Here is a 23,146-nt window from a genome sequence, read left to right as displayed (position 1 = left end):
GGGATCCCAAGTGACAGGATGCCACCCGGAGTTGAATGGGGGTCAGCCCAACACTGGAACAAGACAGCAGGGCTTGGCCTGCACTCGGAAGCCCTGCATGTCCACGATGCAGCCAGCCTGCGCAGAAGATCGCACTCCTTCCTGAAGGCCGGAAAGTTAAGAACTTATTGGCAGCATTCCGCAGAGGGCTGAGACTCTGTGATCATGGGTATGGGCTGATGAAGTCAGCAGATCTGGGACAGGAAAGCTAGAAAGGGGTGTGATCTCTAGCCACAGACTAGTGGGGCTGTCCACACTCAGGTTCTGCTCCCTCCACTCCACCAACAAAGGAGTCTTTGCCAACCAAACCTCAGAGGCACAGGGTAATTCCCTTAGGCCGCAGAGAGGCCAAAATCCTACTCACCTGACTGCTTGTATTTCTGGATTTTTGTCTTCAGGTCTACTCTGTGGATGTTCTTCAGGCATTTTTCTAGTAAATCCAACTGATCGGGAGCAATCAGATTTAGTTTCTCTAATTCGATCACGAGATCCAGGAAACTCTGAGAGAGCAACCAACAAGAAACAAACGTCAGGAAGGCAGACTCTGAAGCCCCAAGTGCAAAACCGCAGGCTGTGTGATTGTAGCAGCAAGGAAATGTGACTAGGGGAGCCCCTTCCGTGATCTTCGGCCATCCTAAACCAGACCTCTCTGTTTTATAGTCCCTCCAAGGCCAGGAGCAAATGACACTCCTGGATTTTACTGAGAAAGAGGTGGGGAAGTCTTCTGGTGGACAGCCCCAGGAGGTTGGGGATAGACACGTGGGCCATATTATGTCATCAAGAAGTACCACGAGGGGTCAGGCCAAAAAAATAAAATACTCCTGACGTTATTCTCTTCCAAAAGGCCTGACGGATATTCTACTGAAAAACTCTAAGGGCTTTCCAAAAAAAAGGGGAAGAGGAAGACAGCTGGAGGCCAGTTTCTACTAGAAAAATCCCAGTGATGTAATTTTGAAGTTCCTAAAATATTTTAGTCAATGCTGGACATTCCAACTCGATCTGACTCAGGAGGTGTGAGGGGGTAAAATTTAAGTTAGGGTATGCTAGTCACTTGCCCTGGACCAAAGAGATTCAGAAAGAACTCTATTTCAGAAATAGGCACCGCTTTGGGTTTTACTTCCCTTCTGATTAACATTTGACTACGGAGGCTCTATGTTTATTTTTTTAAATCATCATCAGCATGAAATTGCTCTAAATGATTGGTAGGTAAGTTGATTTGGGACACCAAACAAAAGTTCTATTTTTTCGTTTTCTTTCCTATTCAATGCATTTGATGACGGGGGCATCCGGCCACCCCGTCTGCCTAGACTTCAGAAACAAAACTACGATGATTCAAGAACATGAGGAAATTCTCAAGTAACACCTCACCAGAGTCCTCAAAGGCAGGTCCTTTAAGAACATATTGTCATAATCTAGAGACCTGAGGTTTTCCTGGCCTGTCCCTAGGCCAACAGGCTCACACAGGGCCACAGGGAATTCAAACACTTTTCCAGCAATTACAACATCCTGAGATCTTGACTGCTACCTAGCTTCCAGCCCCAAATCTCTCCTTTTGCCACTCCCTGAATACATGAGTCACAAGAACCTTCCCCCACCCCATCTCCATATGGAGCCTAATGACTTCGCACTGACCTCGGGCTTGCTGAGGGGAAGCAGATGCCGTGGGAGGGCAAGACGGGAGTGGACTCGTGCTTCCCACTTGTTTGCACTCAGCACGAGCAGATGGACTTCCTAACCCTCCCAGATGGTCTGTCAAACGGGGGAGAGAAACTGATGCCTAAATCAGGCCTCTGACTTTTATAGAAATAAGGATAAAATACAAGGATGAGAGAAACACCCAGGGCCACCCTATTTCCTCTCAACTGAGAAACCAGTTCTCTTCCTATCAACGGTATTAAGGAAATAACTTCCTCTTCTCACTTCCTACCTTCACCCTCAACTTGGGCCTTCCTACTCAGGGACACCGCACCTTCTGATAGGCTCTTGGGAACACGAACCAAGAAAAAGAAAACTTACCTTATCCTTGGCTACCTTTCTCCGACCAAGATAATCCCTCATGAGGAAAAATAATGAGGACAAATCAGAGTTTTCCAAATTGCCACCGATCTCTGTCATCAGCACCCTGTAAACCAGACAAGTTTCTTTTTTAGTAAATTCAGATAGAATCCTAGTAAAAAAAAAAAAAAAAAAGAAACAAGAGCCTATGCCTCCACTATGCCAGTAAATGGTTAAAAGGCTAGTTCAGGCCCCCATTTGATATATACCCCATAAAACAGAAAGCCTAGGCCACACCAGGAAGATTATCTTCGGGAACTCAAAAAGGGTATTTGTCCTTCCCCTGCTTTCCATAGGAAAGAGTACCTTTCTTTCCAACTAACTGCTCTAAAAACAACTCAGAGAATAAAAACTTCCCTAAAGAATCCCCTAGTTTCCCCAGACATGATGATGAAATAAGTGAAGAACATATATGACTAAGACAGAAGACAGAACTAGAATTCTAAGTGATCTTCTCTGCTTTACAATCCCCCGGGGGATGCCGATGCCGAAGACCCAGGGACCATACTTTGAGTTGCGAGCTTCTAAAGGAAGCCATCCCTGGGATGTCCTGGCCACTCTTGAACTCGAAGGGTAAAAGGCATCGAGAGCCTGGGGATTGTGACCATAGGTGTCTTGGTGTAGAGAGCTCCTCCTGAGTCAGTCACCTCTGTGCTGGGGGGAGCCACCATCACTCTTCGTCTGGGCTCCCAGGACACCTTGTGGTTGGCATTATTGCCTTGACATGGTTCTCATTGCTTCAGAAGGCTGTTTTCCCCGTTATGCTTTCAAATTCTTTTTTTTTTTTTAAGAGAGAGAGAGATCACAAGTAGGCAGAGAAGCAGGCAGAGGGGGAGGGGGAAGCAGAGGAGGAAGCTCTCTGCTGAGCAGAGAGCCCTATGTGGGGCTTGATCCCAGGACTCTGGGATCATGACCTGAGCCAAAGGCAGAGGCTTAACCCACTGAGCCACCCAGGTGCCCCACGCTCTTAAATTCTTGACGATAGAAGATGCTTCGTCCATATGGCTCCAGCGCTTACCAAACACCTGGCATGTGTTGACCCAAAAGAAAAGCCACTGAACAGATGCATCGATGAATCTAGCATCCCAATGCCCAATCTCTCCGCCCAGAGGCTCTGAGAACTGTCCACACTCACCATAGCAAGGAGACAGGAAACGGAGAGTGCCCTAACTTGTTCACTGAAACCCAGTGCCTCCGAAAACGTGTCAAGAGCATCACAGACGTCGTATGATTGTTGAAGAGGAGAAGACAAGGAAGACTAACCAGAGCAGTAATACTGAACATGTGCATCTGGAGGGGGCTGCATAGTTCTAGAAGTACTTCACGAACTCCATTAGTACAACTGATCTCCACCAACAAACTTGTGAAATCGGGTTGCGTCATTTTTTTTTTTTTTTTTTGCTTTACAAGTGGGAAAAGGAAGACCCAACCAATGTCAGTGGCAGGCTCAGCCCATGTGGTCTGTCATTGGGACTTGAAATAGACCTCTAGACCTCAAGCTGCAGACACTTCCCAAGGCCTAGACCGCTTTCAGCTCTCCTTAATAGAGTTCTTGGTAATACACATCTTCTCCAAATGTGTCATTGGTACAACTGAAGGCTGGTGGTCTGGAGAAAAAGGAACCGTTAATTTAAGGTTACAGGGTATCTTCCTTTCTCCAGAAATGCAGCCTTTCTTGTGGCTTCTGTGCTTCTCTGAACCTCCCAAGAGAGTAGAAGGTAAACAGGAGGGAGGAAAAACTAAAGTAAAGGGGACTCCTGGGACCACTCCTCTCAGAACTGAAGGAGGCCTACAGCTGGTTAATGGGGGGGGGGGATGCTCGTCCTGCACCCCTGGCCCGCTGAGCGTCAGGGGGCAAGGACCTCAGAGGAACTCACAGAAAGGGAGCCCACCCCACTAACTACTTCAGCAGGGGAAAGACCAAAGCGGACTCAGGAGGAGGTCACAGAACTCTACAAAGGTCAGGAAGATCACTGTCAGACTTGTTATTTCCTTTCTCAGAATTTGCCAGTCTGACATCACAGAAAATAACCTAGGAAAGACCACTGCAGATCGCATGTTCAGGGGACGGCAAGAATTACTATCTGAGTCATTCTTCTCTCTCTCGTTCTATCCATCAAGCAAACACATGCTACCCAGCCCTTCCACTTTCTTTATGAGCTTCTACCCAATTACTTCAAGCAAACGTGGTCTAAGAATTTGAAGATTTCAAAGGAATGAAGTAACATCATAAGGCAGTTGAATCTGTGGGTCAAGGAGGTGACAATCCCTGCATTTTCTTACGGTCCTCATTCCTCTTGTTCGTAAGCCGGGACCACCTCACTCCCTCTCACCAGGTCCAGCCTGGGAATTGCCCATCAGTTACCTGTAGTCTGAAATAAGGCCAGGGTGCCTGAGCAGGTGGGCCTCCACTGCCCTTTTGTCCATCTTGAAGATCCGCTTGAGCAGGTCAAACCGCCTCACTCTGTAGAGCAGCTCAGCCAAGCCCATGGCAGACAGCACTCCTCGCTCACTTAAAATATCCAGAAGGTCCCTGACATTAAGCGGAGCAACATCGGCAGCCACGTCCCGACACAAAAAAAGCAGCATTTTCTTCTCGTCCTCATCAAGGGCCTCCTCAACCTGATGGATGACCTCAGTAGACATCGTGCACAGTGTCGTTCCAAAAAACTGCCGAAATAAAACTCCACTCTAGTCAGTAAGAGGCCATGAGGCTGCTGACTTCGTTTCTGATGGTTTTCTTCATGTCTTCCAAAACCCTTTCCAATGGAGTTCTGTGGTTGAAAGGCAATCTTTTACGTCCTCGCAACAAAGTAACTTCTGTCTCCAATTCTCCAATTCAAGGTAGAGGTTCTTGCTTGCTGGTCTCTCTAACCTAGCAGATTAGATAGACCTTGTTAATGTCTATTTAAGGTAGACAGAAGCAACTGATTGAAACACCAAGCCAGACAAAGAAGATAACCTAAATTTTAGAGGAAGTGAAACCAGAAACAGATTATCCTCCAAAAATCCCACAGGCTTTATCAGAATTTATGAGAATGTCAAACACGGTATGAAGAAAATCACAAATGAGAGTGGTTCATCACTAAATGGTATATGAATAATCTTGGTGGGAGGGGAAGAAGAAAAAGCCCAGTGACTAAGCGGCTCAAGCAACTAGAAAAACTGGTGTCACAGGGTTAACTCTCAACTGAAGTGACACGGACCAGGTAGGTTTGAACAAATACGAGTCTTGACAAGAGACCTTCTACAGGGGATCAGAACTACTCCACCCTCCTCTCCCGGTCTCCTGCTCTGAAACTCCTCCTGAGCAGAAAGAATCTCTGCAGAGTCCGGGGTCATTTTCACAGCTTCATCGGGAATGCTCACTGGACGGGGCCCCTTTAGCTGAACGAAGGCCCTTGTCAAGGTTTGATCACGGCTTCAGACCCTGAGCCCCCGGAAGCGGCAGAGGCCCCTCACTCTGAAACAGTGCTTCCGGCCAGCAATTATCACAGGAGTTCCTGATGGTATTAGCGGAAGAAGGAAGTAGAATGGAAACTCTGGGGAAGGTTCTCGCTCCCCGGGCTGGACTTGGGTGGGAGCAATGGGAGGTAATGCCATAGATGTATTCTTAATTGTTCCATTGAAGCTCAACCTCTTCTTTTTCAAAATTTACCTTGCAAATGGCAGCCGCTGTTTATTTTAAAGTTTCATAGCAATAAATAAATAATAAATTTTCATTGCTATATTTTATGTTAAATAATCTCTTGTGCTCTGAGAGAGTATCTTGTCTATTTCTACTAGAGAATATTTAAGGTTAAAAGTTTATCTTAAAAAAAATAATAATTATTATTATTATTGCAAACAGAACCCCACTGTAAGTTGCTGTTACTACATATTTATTTGTGTACAAGTGTATTTATGTACACTTGTACATAACTCATACACTTACTTATGAGCTATATTTAATGAAAGGAATACTGAAGTTATTTTATTTATTTATGCACAATTCCAATCCACAATAGATTTGAGGCATCTTGTAATAGCAACACTAAATATAAGAAAATTTTTCTATGAGATGAGGGGAAAAAATTAGGCTAAAAAAATCATTAGGTTAGAAAGTCAAAATGGGGTGAGAAGACAAAGCAAATATGCCTAAACAAATGTTAGCAGAATGTGAATTTGTCCCTGAGTTTCCTGGCAGTCAAAGCAAAAAGTGGTATATGGAACATTAAGTAGTTATTGCTGTCAAAGATAAAAAGACTAAATAGATTCTTAGAGTAAACACAACTTCCTAGAGATCCACAGTTCCCCATCAATGAAAATATTAATGAGTATTTTAGTGTCTGAAAGTAAGAAAATCAAATTTATTTTAAATTTTATTTTACTTTTCAAAAATTTAAAATATTTTATTTTAAAGTAGACCATCTGGGTCACCTGGGTGGCTCAGGTGTTAAGCATCTGCCTTCAACTCAGGTCATGATCCCCGGGTCCTGGGATCGAGTCCCTGAATCAGGTTCCCCACTCAGAGGGAAGCCTGCTTCTCCCTCTCCCACTCCCCCAGCTTGTGTTTCTCTTGCTGTGTCTCTTGTCAATTAAATAAATAAATAAAAACTTAATAAAGTGATCATTCATTTATGTCTTTCACATTGGCCTTCCCACAATCAGGTTAAATGGGTGAGTTCTTAATAAAAACAGACATTTTACCTTATGTCTACTTGCTAATCAGTACTGGTGTGTCTTTGCCAATCCCATGCCCACTCATCCAAACCTCACGTCTAGACAGCCATTATGAGTAACTGGAGAGAAATGGAATTTACTAAATGACTGCTCAATGAAAGTAGAAAAAGTGGCCCTCAGACTACTTTTATTTTTTTTTAATCTGAAAACTTAGTAACAACTTTATGCATTCTAGAGACCCTACGTTCATACTTTATTCACAGGCTAATGATAATATAAACTATTTCCATGGAAGGAAGTCAAGTACTTATTCTATTGACCACAAGTCACAATTCTGTTAGTAGTCGTTATAAATTCATCTATAAAATATTCATACCCACCAGAAGGTATAAAATAAGTAAGTAAGAGGTCATTAAACACAAGAGGAATAAATGAGACATTATCCAAATTCACAAGACTTATCTGAAAAAGAACCAAAGAGAAATCAAGTGTTCAATTCCTTATTTTTATTTATTTTTTTAAAGATTTTATTTTTTTATTTGAGAGAGAGAGAGCACAAGCAGGGGGGAGGAGTAGAGGGACAAGGGAGAAGCAGACTCCCCGCTGAACAGGGAGCCTATCTCCCTACAGTGGGACTCAATCCCAGGACACAGGGATCATGAGCTGAGCAGAAGGCAGACACTTAACCAACTGAGCCACCCAAGCACCCCTAATTACCTATTTTTTTAAAGATTTTATTTATTTATTTGACAGAAAGAGATCACAAGCAGGCAGAGAGGCAGGCAGAGAGAGGGGGAAGCAGGCTTCCTGCTGAGCAGAGAGCCCAATGCCGGGCTCGATCCCAGGGCTCTGGGATCATGACCTGAGCCGAAGGCAGAGGCTTTAACCCACTGAGCCACCCAGGCGCCCCCTAATTCCCTATTTTTAAAAAGAGTCGCCAACTTTGGTGATTCATAGTCATCAATGATAGAACAATGCCGTCAAGAAGTTAACAACATTAGATAATCATTTTTTAAAAATATTATCTGCTCAAAAAAAAGAAAAAATCATCTGCTCCGTTTGTTCCCTCCAACCATTCTACCAGGACTTTCTGCCAGTCACGCACACTCAGCAAGAGAACTGGCATGCTGTCTTCCTCTGTACTAATGGAGGTATAGTTTGGCAGCAAAGTCCAAATTACTCAGTGGTAGCATCTGGCATATTCAGAAAAAATATGAAAAGGAAAACTACAGATCCCGTGCTGAGTCAGTCCAACCTCCAGGCAAATACCAATATCCATGTCAGGGTGCTGTCAAGGCGGTTACTTATAGCTAAGGGTGGCAGGCACTTGAGAAAGGGGAGCATGGCAGGGAGGAGAGTCAGGGTCCAAGGAACCACTACTGTGTTGGGGTTTCTTTCAATCCCAAACCAAGACATTAACATACAAATCACTCTCAAACTAGGGAAGCCTGTAAGACCTTCAGAGGCAAACTCAAAACCACTCCACAAGGCTGCCTTCATAACCCAGGGCACAGAAGACATCCATTCCACAGGAGGTAAGTTCATGCTTAAAAACGTGTCATGCCCAAAAATAAAAATCACCATGGCAGTAGACAACACAAATAAATTCCCATCTGAGGAACCTACATCTGAAAGAATTTAAATAAATATGAAAACTTTCCAGAAAATAAGGAAAATTTCTGCAACAGGCCAAATCAATATTTCTGGATCCATGGCAGTTCTGCCCATCAGGGGACATCTGATAATGACGTGACACATTTTTGGTCATCAGGCCAGGGATGGTGCTGAACATCTTTCAAATGTACATCCTCCACAACAAAGAATCATCCAAGCGCAGACACCAAGAGTGCCAAGATTAAGAAACCCTGTGCTAGATAATGTGAAAAAACTTGCTGTAATAGACACTCACATGAATTTATAAATTTACTAGAAGTCCAATCAAAAACTTAAAAATAATTTTCCATGGACTGTGACAAGCTGATTTTAAACCTAGGTGAAAGAGGAGGAGAAGGTTCAAAATAGCCAATACAAGATTTGGGTTTTTTTCAGATTTTATTTATTTATTTGACAGAGATCACAAGCAGGCAGAGAGGCAGGCAGAGAGAGAGGAAGGGAAGCAGGCTCCCTGCTGAGCAGAGAGCCCGATGTGGAGCTCGATCCCAGGGAAGGCAAAGGCTTTAACCCACTGAGCCACCCAGGCGCTCCGCCAATACAAGTTTTAAGAACCACCAGTTGGAGGAAATTGCCTTACCAGACATGAAGGTTTTATACAAACATAATATGGTACTGGCATACATAATATAGCAGCCAATACACAGGTGAGAACTCAGAAATCAGTCCTCACACTGAGGACTGAGGGGGTCCTGCCAATCAACAGAGAAAAGACACTGACATTCAGAAATGGTGCCGGGACAACTGCTTATTCAATACATATAGGGAGAAAATAGGGATCCTTTCCTCACATTATTTATAAGTCAATTCCACTTGTACTAAAGCTCTGGATTTGAAAGTCTAAATGAAATTCTATAACCTCCAAATTACAAAAAGATTTCGTAAGACGTAAAAAGTAGGCATCCTTTTAAAAATGAAAGAGATTAAGGGGTGCCTGGGTGGCTCAGTGGGTTAAGGCTCTGTCTTCGGCTCAGGTCATGATCTCAGGGTCCTAGAATCGAGCCCCACATCGGGCTCTCTGCTCAGCAGGAGTCTGCTTCCCCCCCTCTCTGTCTCTGCCTGCCTCTCTGCCTACTTGTGATCTCTGTCAAATAAATAAATAAATCTTAAAAAAAAAAAAAAGAAAGAGATTAAGCACAGACAGAGAAGACAAATGCATCCTATTTACTTAACAAAAAATTTGTATCCAGAGTAGAGACAGCATTTCTGCAGGGGCACCCAGCAGGCTCAGTCAACAGAGCATGTGGCTCTTGATCCAGGGCTGTGGGTTCGAGCCCCTCACTGGGCGTAGCGATTACTTAAAAATAAAATCAGAAAGAAAGAAAGGAAGGAAGGAAGGAGTGATAGAGAGAAAGAAAGAAAGAAAGAAAGAGAGAGAGAGAGAGAAAGAAAGAAAGAAAGAAAGAAAGAAAGAAAGAAAGAAAGAGGAAGAAAGAAACAATTTCTGCAAATCAATGAGTATAAGACAAGCAACCCAAAGGGAAAACCAGCAACAGGCACTTCCCAGAAGAAAAAACCCAAATAGCTACTAACGATATGAAAAGATGTTTGAACCATAAGAGTAGTCAGAGAAATGCAAATTTAAACTATAATGAGGTATTATTTCACATCAGTTAAATGCTAGTATCTGTAACCAAATGTCAGAGAAATATAAACTCTCCAATGTTACTGGAGGAATCATAAATCAGTACAGCTACTTTGAAGAACAACTGGACAATTATCTGATAAAGATAATAAAATGTTACAGTCTTTAATGAAACACTATACATCCCTGAAAAATGAATGAACTAGAACTACATGGATCTCACAAACACAAAACAAAACAAATATTTTTCTGAAGCAGAAAGCAAGTTGCTAAAGCGTACATACCATGACTAATTTACATTAAAATCCTAAATGTGAAAAATAATAACTATATTGTTTAGCAGTGTGTGTGTGTGTGTGTGTGTGTGTGTGTTAAAAATATGAAAACACACATAGTAATAATAAATACTGAATTCAGAAAAGTGGTTTCCATTATAGGATGAAGATAATATGACTAGATAAAAATGCACAGGGGAAATAACTGAATTTGTAACATCTTACTTTATAAGCTGAGAAATAGGTATATAGATGTCAAAATAAATGTACCTCATACCACACACTCTGACCACAGTACAATAAAATTTGAAAACAATAATAGGGGCTCCTGGGTGGCTCAGTCGGTTAAGCCTCTGCCTTCAGCTCAGGGTATGATCAAAGGGTCCGGGGATCGAGCCCTGCATCAGGCTCTCTGCTCAGCAGGGAGCCTGCTTCTTCCTCTCTCTCTGCCTACTTGTGATCTGTGTCTGTCAAATAAATGAATAAAATATTTTTAAAGAAAACAATAATAAACCAAAGAGGAACCTTGTCATTTCCTTTTTATTTTCTTTTTTTTTTTAAGATTTTATTTATTTGACAGACAGAGATCACAAGTAGGCAGAGAGTCACGCAGAGAGAGAGGAGGAAGCAGGCTCCCTGCTGTGGGGCTCGATCCCAGGACCCTGGAATCATGGCCCAAGCAGAAGGCAGAGGCTTTAACCCACTGAGCAACCCAAGCGCCCCATTCTTTTTCTTTCTTTTTTTTTTTAAGATTTTTAAAATTTTTATTTATTTGACAGACAGAGATCACAAGTAGGCAGAGAGGCAGGCAGAGAGAGAGAGGGAAACAGGCTCCCCGCTGAGCAGAGAGCCCAATGCGGGGCTTGATCTCAGGGCCCTGGGATCATGACCTGAGCCAAAGGCAGAGGCTTTAACCCACTGAGCCATCCAGGTGCCCCCTTTTTATTTTCTTTTAAAAACATTTTATTTATTTGAGAGAGAGAGAGAGAGAGAGAGAGAGAGAGAACACAAGCAAGGAGGGGCAAAAGGAGAGGAAGAAGCAGAGTTTCTGATAAGCAGGAAGCCAGACATGGGGCTTGAACCCAAGATTCCAGGGTCATGACATGAGCCAAGGGCAGACGCTTCACCAACTGAGCCACCCAGACACCCCACTCTATAGGTTTTCAAACTAAGAAATTTAACTTGTCTCTTCCACACCCAGCCTTCACCAGTTCAGTTAACAAGTACTGTATAAAGAAAATGCAAGTGTGGGGGAGAAGAGGAGAGGCAGAGCATGTCCAAGAAAGCTTAGAGGCATCCCCAAGTTATCCTCCAAAAGAACACATCAGATTTTATTTAACACGGTTCAAAAGATGGGGCAGAGTGGGTTAGCAGGGGGTGGCAGGTAGAAAGCGTTCTTTAGATGTTCTGAGAAAAGAGGGTGTCTGCCGCTTCCCAGCACCCCCTCCCTGAGCTACCCAGCTCCGCACTCCATTCACCTCCTCAGAAGTCACTTGCTTCACCTCCCTCCGCTGAAGGACAAAGGGGTAATCCAAGCCCAACTCTTTTTCTTTCTTGCTTTCAAATACCCAGTCCTCCTGACTGATCAATATTCTGCCAGTTGTGTTTCACTCTACTGCTTTAAGCAGTTCACCTTCCCTCACCAGAGAAAACTGGCATCTGGGTAGGTTTTCGAAAGTCTGTAAGCAATCCCCCTTTCCTGCCCTCACTGGAAAATTCTAGTTTGATAATTGTCTCCTTCTTCTTTTCCACACCCACGCAAACTCTCCACAGTGCTTCAAACTCCCCAATCTTCACAGGCAAAGCAACTAAACCCAAGACCAGTTCTAGTTTCATTTCTCAAGTAGAAGTCATGGAACAGTTGCTATTTAACACCAAACAAAGACAATGTCATCAGTGTTAATATCTATGACACTGTCTAATAAAGGAGCCAGGTCAGGTTCTAGAAACAGAAAGCACTCCAGGTATTTTCATCAGAAATAAATTTAATATGGATGCCTACAAAACTGTTCCAAGGGCTGGGTAGAAAGTATCCTTGCCTGGGCTTCTGAGAAAAGCTCCTACAGCACCCCAAAAGATCTCATTTCAGCCAGGGCAATGGGAAGAGCACTGCGAGTGCTGGGCTCACCTGCATAAAGCGACCCAGAGATCAGAGAGCAGTCGACCATCCCACCTGCTTCCAACATCTCCAAAGCTGGTGACTGGACACCGGAACACCGCTGCCCAAATCCCTACCTCACCACCATCACATGTTTCAACAGAGAAACTAAGAAAAGCAGTCAGCTCTTGGCCTCTACCCACTTCTGTGTACAAATCTTACCTGAGTGCACGTAGTTGGCAGAACTTAGGTCACATGCCAGCTGCAAAGGAGTCTAGGAAACATAGTTTGTACCTTTCCATCCTCTAGACAGAGATGAGAACAAGTCCTGAGCACCGGCTGACCTTAACCACCAAAGGATAATCTACACAATTCCTGTGCATGGATTCCAGGGCCTGACTCATAGCTGGCATTTCATGAGTATTTGTTGAATGAATCAATGAATAAACGGAGTTTCACAAGTTGCCACCAGATAATGACCTCACTTCCTTTTCACGCCAGACTGGACCTAGAGCACGTGGGAACTCTCTCTGGCCAGTGTATGCAGTGGTCTTGCCCTTTGCCTCCTGACCACCAACTCTGCAAACACCTCCAGTACAGGACTTGTCCTGGCATGCCAGAAGTCCTGTCCGTGTTCTCAGGACACTCCTCGGTCCCAGGAGTCTCAGGATGGTTGGCCACCCCAGCATCCCACCTCTGGATGGTGAGCCTCCGCCACTCATACACTGAGAGTAGCAAGTCATGCTGCTAAGAGGGAGAAAGATCACACCAAACACTGGTGGCCTTCAAGCTGAGCCAGCCCCTTATTACTGCTCCACAATGGCTTTTACAGGACCTTGGTCAGCTCCTTCCCATCTCTGCCTGACCACTCCAACCTTCACGGCTTTCGTGTACCTTACTGGGGCCATTTCTCATGGGCTGAACTTGCCATTTATCAGAAGCAAGTTCCCACAATCTCGCACCTTCCTACCATGGGGCCGGCAGCTGCTGCTCCTCGCCTTGCCAGGACCATCCCCTCCCCCTGTGCCCTCCTGTCTCCATGAGCCCCTACAAGTACTCTTCCATCAACCTCTCTCTACCTCCAGCTTATCAACATGTCCAAATCTCTCCTCTCTTAAAAAGAGAAATAAAATGAAAAAAAGGAAAAAAAAAAAAAAAACCTTAAGCCTGAGATTCCGAGGCCAACCACCCTTTCACTTTATTTCGCTTTACATAAAGCTGGACCCTCACGAAGGGAGTCTGCACTCAGTGCCTCAACTCTTACAATTCTGATTCACTCAATATGCCCTTACTGTGTCCTCCCTCTCACCATATCCCTTACAAAACGACACTCAGTATGCAGCCATACTGGAACTGAGGCCAAAGAAAAATCTGTAAACTGATGCTAGGTCTATTTTAAATTTTGATAGTTCATTTATTGTGAATTTTTTGCATGAATGTCATTTTTTTTCCAAAATATTGCACTAAAGTATTATTTGTCCTTATGACTGAGTTGAGCACCCCCTTAAATGTTGTGCCTAAGTTGAGTGCCTCACTCTGCTCACCCTGGTGTCCCAGTCCTGACGACAGGGCTCTTGCAAGGGGACTTGGTGATCTAGCGGCCTCATCCAAGTCACTTGGCAGTTCTCTTTTCCCTAGGCACTCTATCTTCGGATGCTGCTGATTAATCACTACTGGAAACTCCTTTGGCTCACCTCACACTACCATATCCTATGCAGTCCGTCCCTAACCTTCTCTGACTCCTCAGCACCCTCCCTTCTGAACCTGTTCCCTAAATGAGGGTGTCTGGGTGAGAAAAGTCTGGGTGAGAGACAGATGTTAGGGTTAACATCTGTCTCTCACCCAGACTTTTCTCCTGGCCCTTCTGTTTTTCCTGCCTATGGTCTCATCCCTTCCAAATCAATCTTCTATCAGAATGAACTTTCTGAAGTCCATACTTGAACTAAGCCATCTTCCGAATGCAAACCTTCCAATGATTTCTCATCTCCCCTTGCAGGTTCCAATTTTCTTTGCATTCAAGCCTCTCGTGGTCTTTGCAGGAGCACCTGGGTGGCTCAGTGGGTTAAAGCCTCTGCCTTTGGCTCAGGTCATGGTCTCAGGGTCCTGGGATCGAGCCCCTCATTGGGCTCTCTGCTCAGCGGGGAGCCTGCTTCCTCCTCTCTCTCTCTGTCTGCCTCTCTGCCTACTTGTGATCTCTGTCTGTCAAATAAATAAATAAAATCTTTTAAAACACACACACACACACACAACACACAAACTTTGCACATTTAGTTTCAACCTAACCTCAATCCAGAGTTCTTTCCCATGCCTCTCTGCCTTTGCTGGGACTACCCTCTTCCACTTACCTGTCCAGAAAAACCCTTCTCAGCTTTTAGGGCCAGCTGAAGCATCTCCTGCTGTGTAAAGCTTCCCTGGGAAGAGTCTACACAGACTTGGCCAGTAACTTCTTTGTATCATCACAGCATGATGGCCATACCTCCCTGGGAGCCGGCATCGGCCCCAACAGGTGACAGTAAAATGTGGTTGACCGAAGTCGGGTTTCTCAGTCTTTCTCACACAATGTCAACTTTTCCTCCAAACCATCTAGTATCCAAAGCACATGACAGTCTCTGTAATCAGCAACACAGCCACCAGCATGACTGGTTCCCGACACACCTCAACTACTCAAAGATATACTGAACCGCCCATTCTTTGTGTTGCTTCTCTACCTGAAACAAAGTCACGGGGTGGCAGGAAAACAAGCAAGGCCACAGCATGAAAGCAAATGTAACTTTCCAGGACACCACCAAACTCGGGGTGATGGAGGAGAGCCTGCCTCGCCAGCTGCAGGAAGCATCAGGCAAAGCCAGAACTTTCAGGTGTCTGGAGATCCCCACTGAAACACGAAGATCAAGTCCTTCAGAGAGTTGCCCAGGGGACTCTGAAAGGATCAGAGAGAAGGGGTTAAGTGATCCTGGGCAAAAGATGATGTGGCTGTCTCACGGGAATTCCATGAAGTCATCCTGAACCTAAGAAAAGCCGCCTTCCTCCTCCACGCATGTACAGAATCAGTGGAGATGGGCCGTGCGTGTAACGATTCAAGCAGCTACTAGAATGAACCCATCTTTCCTCCTCCACCTGAGTGAGGCATTTTAAACCTAAAAGGGTACATGAAATGACATTTGGCATAACACCCCCCAACCACACACAAAGATATAAATAATAGATCATCCAGTGGCTCCTGATTTCTGGAATGCTGCAGAAACCTACTCAAACATAGTCTAGATGACCCTGTACCCAGGCGGAGCCATAAACACTTTCCGATTGGAGGTGTTACTGACCATTATTATGCACTGGGAGCTAAAAATAGACATTAAAACATCATTTGGCTTCACAAGGCATGCAATTTCAATTGTAGCAAATTGCCCACAAACAACAGATAATCTCAATTATAAAATGACATCAAATTTGAGATTTTATTTATTTATTTGAGAGTGAGAAAGGGAGTGAGAGAGAGCATGAGAGGGGAGAAGGTCAGAGGGAGAAGCAGACTCCCCATGGAGCTGGGAGCCCAACATGGGACTCAATCCCGGGACTCCAGGATCATGACCTGAGCCAAAGGCAGTGGCTTAGCCGACTGAGCCACCCAGGCGCCCCATAAAATGACATCAAATTTGAAGATATTTTTATGAAGTTCTTTAATGGGGCTCAGTCCCATGACTCTCAGGGAAACTTCCACAAATACCAACATAACATCACCTCCCGTCACCCCCCTGGTTCATAACAGTTGCAGAGAGATGGCACAGAAAATGAGGAATGAAAGAACCACAGAACAAGAAAGATCTAGACAGAGAGGAGAGTATAAATCATTTAATTAGATACAAAAACATAAGCAGAATCACCAAGGTCAATAAAAGTAAACCCATTCAATGCAATGGCCCACTCCATCTTTTTTATTTTATTTTATTTTATTTTATTTTATTTACTCATGAGAGACACAGAGAGGCAGAGGGAGAAGCAGGTCCCCCGAGGAGCAGGGAGCCCAATGCGGGACTCAATCCTAGAGGATCCTGGGATCACGACCCAATCAGAAGACAGAGGCTTAACCAACGGAGCCACCTAGCCAATCTTTTTTTTTTTTTTTTAAGCCTTTATTTATTTATTTGAGAGTGAGAGAGCACAGGAGCAGGAGAAGACGTAGAGAGAGAAAGAAGCAGACTCCCCGTTAAGCAGGGAGCCCAACACAAGGCTTGATCCCATGACCCTGGGATCGAGACCTGAGCCAGGACTGAGCTTAATCGACTGAGCCAGCCAGGCGCCCCATGGTCCATTCCACCTTAACCAAAGTTAAATTTCCACGAGGGCAAACTTCTCCTACCTAGCCAAGTACCTAGGAGTATCCCCCCAAGAAGACCTGAGAGTTCTCCCCAACTCGTGATTTAACTCATGACAGATAGATATCTCAAGGTTCTCTGGACAGGGCTTTTCTGTCCAAATCTCTTTGCTCAAGTATTTGCCTCCCTTGGAAAAGCTCCTTCCCTCTTCCCAGTCTCTGCCCATCAAAACTCTATCACATCTTCCAAGGCTTCTCTTCCTTAGGCTTATCTTGATCCCTAAGTCAGGGTCATTTCCTGCTGCTTCTTCCTAAGTTAGGGTCATCTCCCACTGCTTCCCAGCACTGTTTGTACTTTCTTCTGACATTTATCTTACTCTAGTTGGGTATCTGTCATAGGGAGTAAGGTCCTTGGAAACAGGTAGGTTCTCACCCACCTTCATTAGGCTGTTGGTGAGCCCTGGTCAGGCCTGCCAAGCCCACCGTCCCAAGAACAGCCTGGCCTTCATTACACAACTCCAGCAGGCCCACACATGTGATACCTACTCATCCTTTCGTAAGCTAGGATGAAGCAAGAAGGAGCTGGCATACATATCATACCAGGAACCTGGTTGGTAGGTCCAGGAAACAGATTGTGAAAGCAAGGTTTTGCAAACATGAAGGATAACAACGCTATTGTTTAAGACTGGCTTACACTGGAACTGTAAGAGGCCCGGTGCCCCTCCATGAAGGGCTTCCTAAGAGCTGGCGGGACCGCATCTTGAAAAAGCAAAATCCAACATCTCAAGCCAAACTCAGCAGACAAACCCTGGCCTTTTAACATAAGGTCTAGCTCACTGTACCTTTGGCTCAAAACTTATAAAACTCTAACATCTACATATCAGGACTTTCATTTTTGCCAAATCTCTAGGCCAGTCCTCTGCACGTGGTGTAATTCTCTCAAGATAGCCTCAAAATTGCCTAAATTTAAAGAATTACACCTTATATGAAACGGTGTAAGCTTAAGACACAACTAACTGTCTATGAGCTAGCAACATATTCACTCATGTGACTGAGAAATGGGCATAGGACAGTATGAAACATTTACTGAATTTATCACTTTATCTGAGGTTTCAATTTCCTCAACAACAAGAAGCAACAGGCGAAGCTGAGTTTCAATGCTGCAGCAAAGCCGGAGTTCAAACACCAGATCTTAGTTCCAAGTAGAGCAAAGGAGGGCTGTAACTTAGCCTGGGTTCTTTGTAGTGACGTCATCTTTATCACCAGGCAACCACAATAGGAAAATACACAATCCTCCTCAAGGTTTTTACCAAAAGAATCCTAACGGTCTCAAGAAACAACCCCATCTGTCCAAAGTATCCATTATGCCACACTAAAATAAAATATTTAGCAGACATTTCTCTGCACTGAAGTCCATTTATACAAGACGAGTTTGAACTAAAAAGTCAACCCAGCAAGTCTTTTTGCTCAGTTCATGCAATGGATTCTCCAAGGTTGACCCATTAGGAGAAAGTCCTGTTCAAAATCATGAGTTGTGCATAGTATTGGAGATATAAAGCCCTTGCCGTTCTTCCTATATAGCATTCTTTTTTCTCATTATTGAGGCACTCCTTGCATGCTATAGGACAATCTGGAGAATGGAGAAAAGTAAAGACGAAAATAAAAATTCCCCATTTGCCTCAGCCCCATCACTATCTCGGTACCTATTTAACGGTTCTGATCTCCTTCCCACTCCCTCTTTCTAGGCTCCCTGACATTCCTGTTGACAATCCAGCTGAAAAAGATAGACTCCGTAAATGCAGGTGCTCAGTACATGCGAATGAAGGGATTTACTTATTACTGATTTATTTTATTCAACTCTGAATCAAGCTTTGGTCATTCTTGCAAGGAATTTGGTTCATTTGCCAGATAGTATCCAAGCCAGATTTGTCATGCGTCTACTCTTTAAAACAAGTATCACTAATTTTAAAAACTATACTTTTTGAAAGCTTCAAGTAAAATCTAAACAAAAACAAACAAAAGACATATAGTAAGCTAAAGGGAAGATCCAAAAGATTTTTTAAAAAGGAAAGAAAAGAAAGCTCAAGAATTTATCAAGTAGATGAGGAAGCTTTGGTTCCCACTTGTAAAATCAGATGACAGACTGAAGACAGTAACCCCAGGAACATTTTAAACCTTGGGGCAAGTAGCTGCAAGGGAATTTTTTAAATTATACTGAAAAATTAAGTATACAGATACTAACGTAAATAAAATGGGTTAATTTCTCCACCTGGAGAAGACACAAACCACCTTGAATATACAGATGAAAGTGGTATCCCATGGGTGAAGTTTCATTCTTTCATAAGCACGGAATTACCAAAGATGACACCCAACCCAATGTACAGAACAAGAGGAAAACAATGAAGAAGCTGTTGGTCTTTTTTGCACAAAAAACTAAATGGCCAAATAAGGACAAAGTGGCTAAAAGCAGAGACCAACAGAGAAAGAAGCAGTTTTATCTGGAAAGAAAATTGTGTGTATATATATATATATATATATATATATATATATATATACACACATACACATATATTCATATGTACATGGGGTCAAAGGAGAACTGAGGGAGAAAAAAACATTGGAAATATATAAACAAGCAAATGAATTAAGTGTAAATTGGGGATACACACATTCTCAAAAACAAGAAGAGTGGTCATTAGGAAAAAAATTTTTCATTAGAAACACTAACGCCAGAGGGGAGTGAAATTTGAGCTAAGAAAACAAGAGATGTTAATAGGAAAAAATAAACATTACTGAGATGCAATTGAAGAAACAACATCATACAAAATACATTTCAAAGTCTGTATTTGTGTGCATAAAATGTCTGGAAAAAAAACATTAAACTTCAACCTTCCATTATCTTAGGGAATGGGGGACTAAGGGCTTTCTCTATTTACTGGGCATATATTTTAACACAGATAATTATATTACAACTTAACTGAAAAGTTTTTTGAAGAAAAGCATTACAATACAGAGTGTTATTTATGGTAAGTGTAAAGACAGCCACCAAGTGTATGAAAGTAGAGAGGAAGGGAACATATGGTTGTGGGTTATTGAAGTCTTCTAGAGTAAGTGGAGCTGCACATAGAGGAGACACAGGGCATTACCCTAATGATAGTTTCTTTTTCTTTTTCTTTTTTTTTAAATTTATTTATTTGACACAGAGAGAGAGAGATCACAAGTAGGCAGAAAGACAGACAGAGAGGGGAAAGCAGGCTCCCTGCTGAGCAGAAAGCCTGATGCGGGGCTCGATCTCAGGACTCTGAGACCATGACCTGAGCCGAAGGCAGAGGCTTAACCCACTGAGCCACCCAGGTGCCCCCCTAATGACAGTTTCTTAACCTCACTGATGTATATAGTAAGGAAAGCAAAAAGGAGCATGAGTATACGCTGCTTGTTACCTGTCATTACTTCTCCAACGTGGTCTTCCTCTCATTCTTGGCCGTCACTGGCCCCTGTCTAGGCTGCCTTGAATCTAAGTTACCCAGAGAAGTAACTTGGCTCATCTTCCCCAGCCACTCTGCAGGCTTCTGGGGGAAGGAATCAACTTCAGATGCATCTCTATGTCCACAGCACCCAGAAATCAGCCTGGCCCATAGGAACTCAGTAAATGTTGGCAGGATTACACTGAATCAAAGGGAAGGAGGCAGTCCCCTCCATAAGCACGAGTTTAATTAGCCTTGGCAGCCCTACAGGGAAGAAATCATCAAACGGAGTCCATTCCTGAGATTGAACAAATGACACCCCTGGCGACTTGGGACTGCTGTAGGCCAAGTCCCCCAGGGGGCCAGAAGGGCTAAAAGCGGCTCAATCCATTTCTGGCGGCGAGGGGAGGGGGATCGGGACCAGTGCCCTTACACCCCGGGAGCCCAGGTGACTGCAGCACGGGGCGCAGGTGGAGAGAAGAGAGACGGACAGGATTCACAGTCTACTCACGCCCGGGCAGCCCCGGCTCTTCCCGCTGGGTCAGGGACGGTAGCGAGACCCACCCGCGAGGGACCTGCAGCTCCAGGAAACCGGCGTTGCGAGTACTTCGGAAACGGGAGGGCAGCGTCGCACCCATCAACAGGTGGACGCTCCAGGTGGCTTCCGGGACGCTCCTCCTGCTAAGCCCCGGAAGCCTCCTCCAGGCAGCCCACCGGAGACTTAAGACTTAAGAACCCTCTGCCCCCGCACCTAAAAAAAAAACTCCGCAAGGGTACACCCACCACTGTCCCGAAACTCTCCCTCGGGTAAGCAAAGCACCACGTGGAGCTCGGGGGAATTACGTGCTGCGGGCGGAGAAGGAGGGGGCGCTGCGAACGCGTCCCCAGCTCCGCGCTGCGGGCGAAGCTGCAACTCCAGCTCGCCGCAGAGACGAATCCTGTTTCCTCTGCGGTTTCCAGCAGGGCCCCTGGCGCCCGAGTCCCACCGCGGGCGGGCGTGACTCCCGGGCCGCAAGGGACCCCCCCACCGCTGCAGACTCACCTTCGAAAGCAGGTGCCAGGCTAGTAAGTAATACAGTGTTAAAGAGAAGAGCAAATGTCAGTTAAAAACAGAAAATAGAAAACGTTTAGTCGTTAGAAAAAGCCATTTTAATCAGGACGTCCATCCAAGAAGCTCTAAGAAAGGTGTTAACATGAAAACTCCTCTACGGCAAACGTTCAAAATTCCCCTCGAGTCCTGAGGCTTTTCTTTCTTTTTTTTTTTTTTCCCCCTTTGTAATTTTGCAGTTAAGCCAAATTTTCTCCCAATGTGACTTTTTTTTTTTTAAAGATTTTATTTATTTGACACAGAGACACAGCGAGAGAGGGAACACAAGCAGGGGGAGTGGGAGAGGAAGAAAAGCAGGCTCTCCGCTGAGCAGGGAGCTGGATACGGGGCTCGATCCCAAGACTCTCCCAGGACTCTGGGATCATGACCTCAGCCAAAGGCAGACGCTTAAGGACTGAGCCACCCAGGCGCCCCCAATAAAACTTTTTTGTAAAATTATTTAGGGGAACCAGTAGAGGGAAAATACCAAAAATTCTGTCTCTCTTCTCTTAAATACCTTACCTAAAGTAGGTCAAGCCCACCAGAGCCCAGTCTTAGTTTTAGATTATCCAGGATTGTCCGTGTCCAAAATGCGCGACACAGCGCTCTCCCTACTGGGACTGAAGTCTCATAGCCTAAATAAATTTCAAATGTCAACAAATGAAAATAATTGGAGAGGGCTTTAGAGCCCTTACTAACCCACGCCCTACTCACTTCCTGTTCTCTAAACAAAAACAGACCTCCCTGGCCTTTGTTCTATTGCATTCCCCTGTTAATGTTTAAAAAGAACATGTCCTGTCCAAATCCGGACACTATCAAGCAGGAACATCTTGAAATTAACATTTCCCAAGTTTTTCGGTTTCGGTTTTGAGGTTTTTTTGTTTGTTTGTTCTGAAGAAGGGGAAAGGCTGGGAGCTGGAACGAGTCTATGTTAAGGCCTTACAAAATTCTTACCAGTCATTCCAAACTTTAGCAAAGACGTTTCCCTGCAGTTTGCTGAAATACATCTTACACTGCTGTGCAAAACAACCCGGCACTATTTGGCCCGGCTGCCGCAGCAGAGTAAAAACTGCAGGCCAGGCCAGCTACCACTGTGGAGCAGCAACAGTCTTCCTTCTCATCAGCTTTTCGAAAGGCCACTGCCGAACCTTTGAACAGTTTGCCCCAGAAGTGAGGGCGCCCCAGGAACTCTCAGGGTGATTTTAAGCAAAGTTTACAGGCCTTCCGGAGCTGCGGAAGAACCCGGTGCGCGGGGGCGCGCTGGACAGTATTCGGACTGCCTCCTGCCTCCTGGGGCCCACCTGAAATCTGGGATGGGGGGAGCCTGTTTGTCTGGAGGGTTGTCCCAGGGCCGCCCCTCCCTCCGCCTGCACCTGCCCCTGCCTCACACACAGCAAATGAGGACCCTAGGGACTGAGTCATCATCTCCTGGAAAGCCCACTTCTCCCCAACCCCGGCCTGGCACGGCCCGCCCCAGGCCAGTTCCGGGAAGAGTTACTGCAGGAGAAGCTGGGAGGGGCAGGGGAGGCGACGCCAGGGCCCCTCAGCGAAGGTTCTGGGACCGGGGGAGGGTTGGGAGGGGGGCCAAAGGGGCAAGTCTGGGCACATACCGGTCGTGCTCACCGCGGGGCTCTTCTTAAGCTTCGCTGACAGCGACGCCTGAAAAATCCCCGGCAGGATGGGGAAAAGGAAACTGAAAGCCTAAGCCTGCTAGAGGACGTGGCGTCCTCTAGCCCAGTCCCGCCTCCCTTGGCCTTTCTCATTTAAGACTTGGGGTTTACACTGAGAAATGTTGGATGACCTATCCTCCACGGTGTCAGGCCCAGAGATCGCCCCCCACCACCGGATGAGAGAGGGGAAGGCTAGCTGAGGACAAAGTAGAAGGCGACACCCTACAA

The 23,146-nt window shown here is 44.9% G+C and overlaps 1 protein-coding gene across 6 annotated transcripts in view; it reads right to left on the bottom strand.

Moving 5' to 3' along the window:
* Positions 1–22,834, bottom strand: part of CFLAR (CASP8 and FADD like apoptosis regulator) — a 43,505-nt gene extending 20,671 nt beyond the window's left edge. The window contains exons 1-6 of one of the 6 annotated variants that reach the window (XM_032354404.1): positions 20,138–21,196; positions 17,392–17,456; positions 12,608–12,690; positions 4,460–4,969; positions 2,056–2,161; positions 404–539 (exon numbers count right to left, since the gene is read on the bottom strand). In XM_032354404.1, the coding sequence (XP_032210295.1) occupies positions 404–539; positions 2,056–2,161; positions 4,460–4,740 (523 nt within the window). In that variant the 5' untranslated portion in view covers positions 4,741–4,969; positions 12,608–12,690; positions 17,392–17,456; positions 20,138–21,196. Of the gene's footprint in view, positions 1–403; positions 540–2,055; positions 2,162–4,459; positions 4,970–12,607; positions 12,691–17,391; positions 17,457–20,137; positions 21,197–21,770; positions 21,884–22,202 lie in introns of those variants that run through there. The other 5 variants (XM_032354402.1, XM_032354403.1, XM_032354407.1 and 2 more) reach the window with 5 other exon arrangements.
* Between the last annotated feature and the right edge of the window lie 312 nt (positions 22,835–23,146).

This window comes from Mustela erminea, chromosome 8, assembly GCF_009829155.1.
Source record: "Mustela erminea isolate mMusErm1 chromosome 8, mMusErm1.Pri, whole genome shotgun sequence".
In the NCBI taxonomy this organism is placed as follows: Eukaryota; Metazoa; Chordata; class Mammalia; order Carnivora; family Mustelidae; genus Mustela; species Mustela erminea.
The sequence above is the reverse complement of the archived record's forward strand: the minus strand, read 5'-3'. Positions and strand labels throughout refer to the sequence as shown.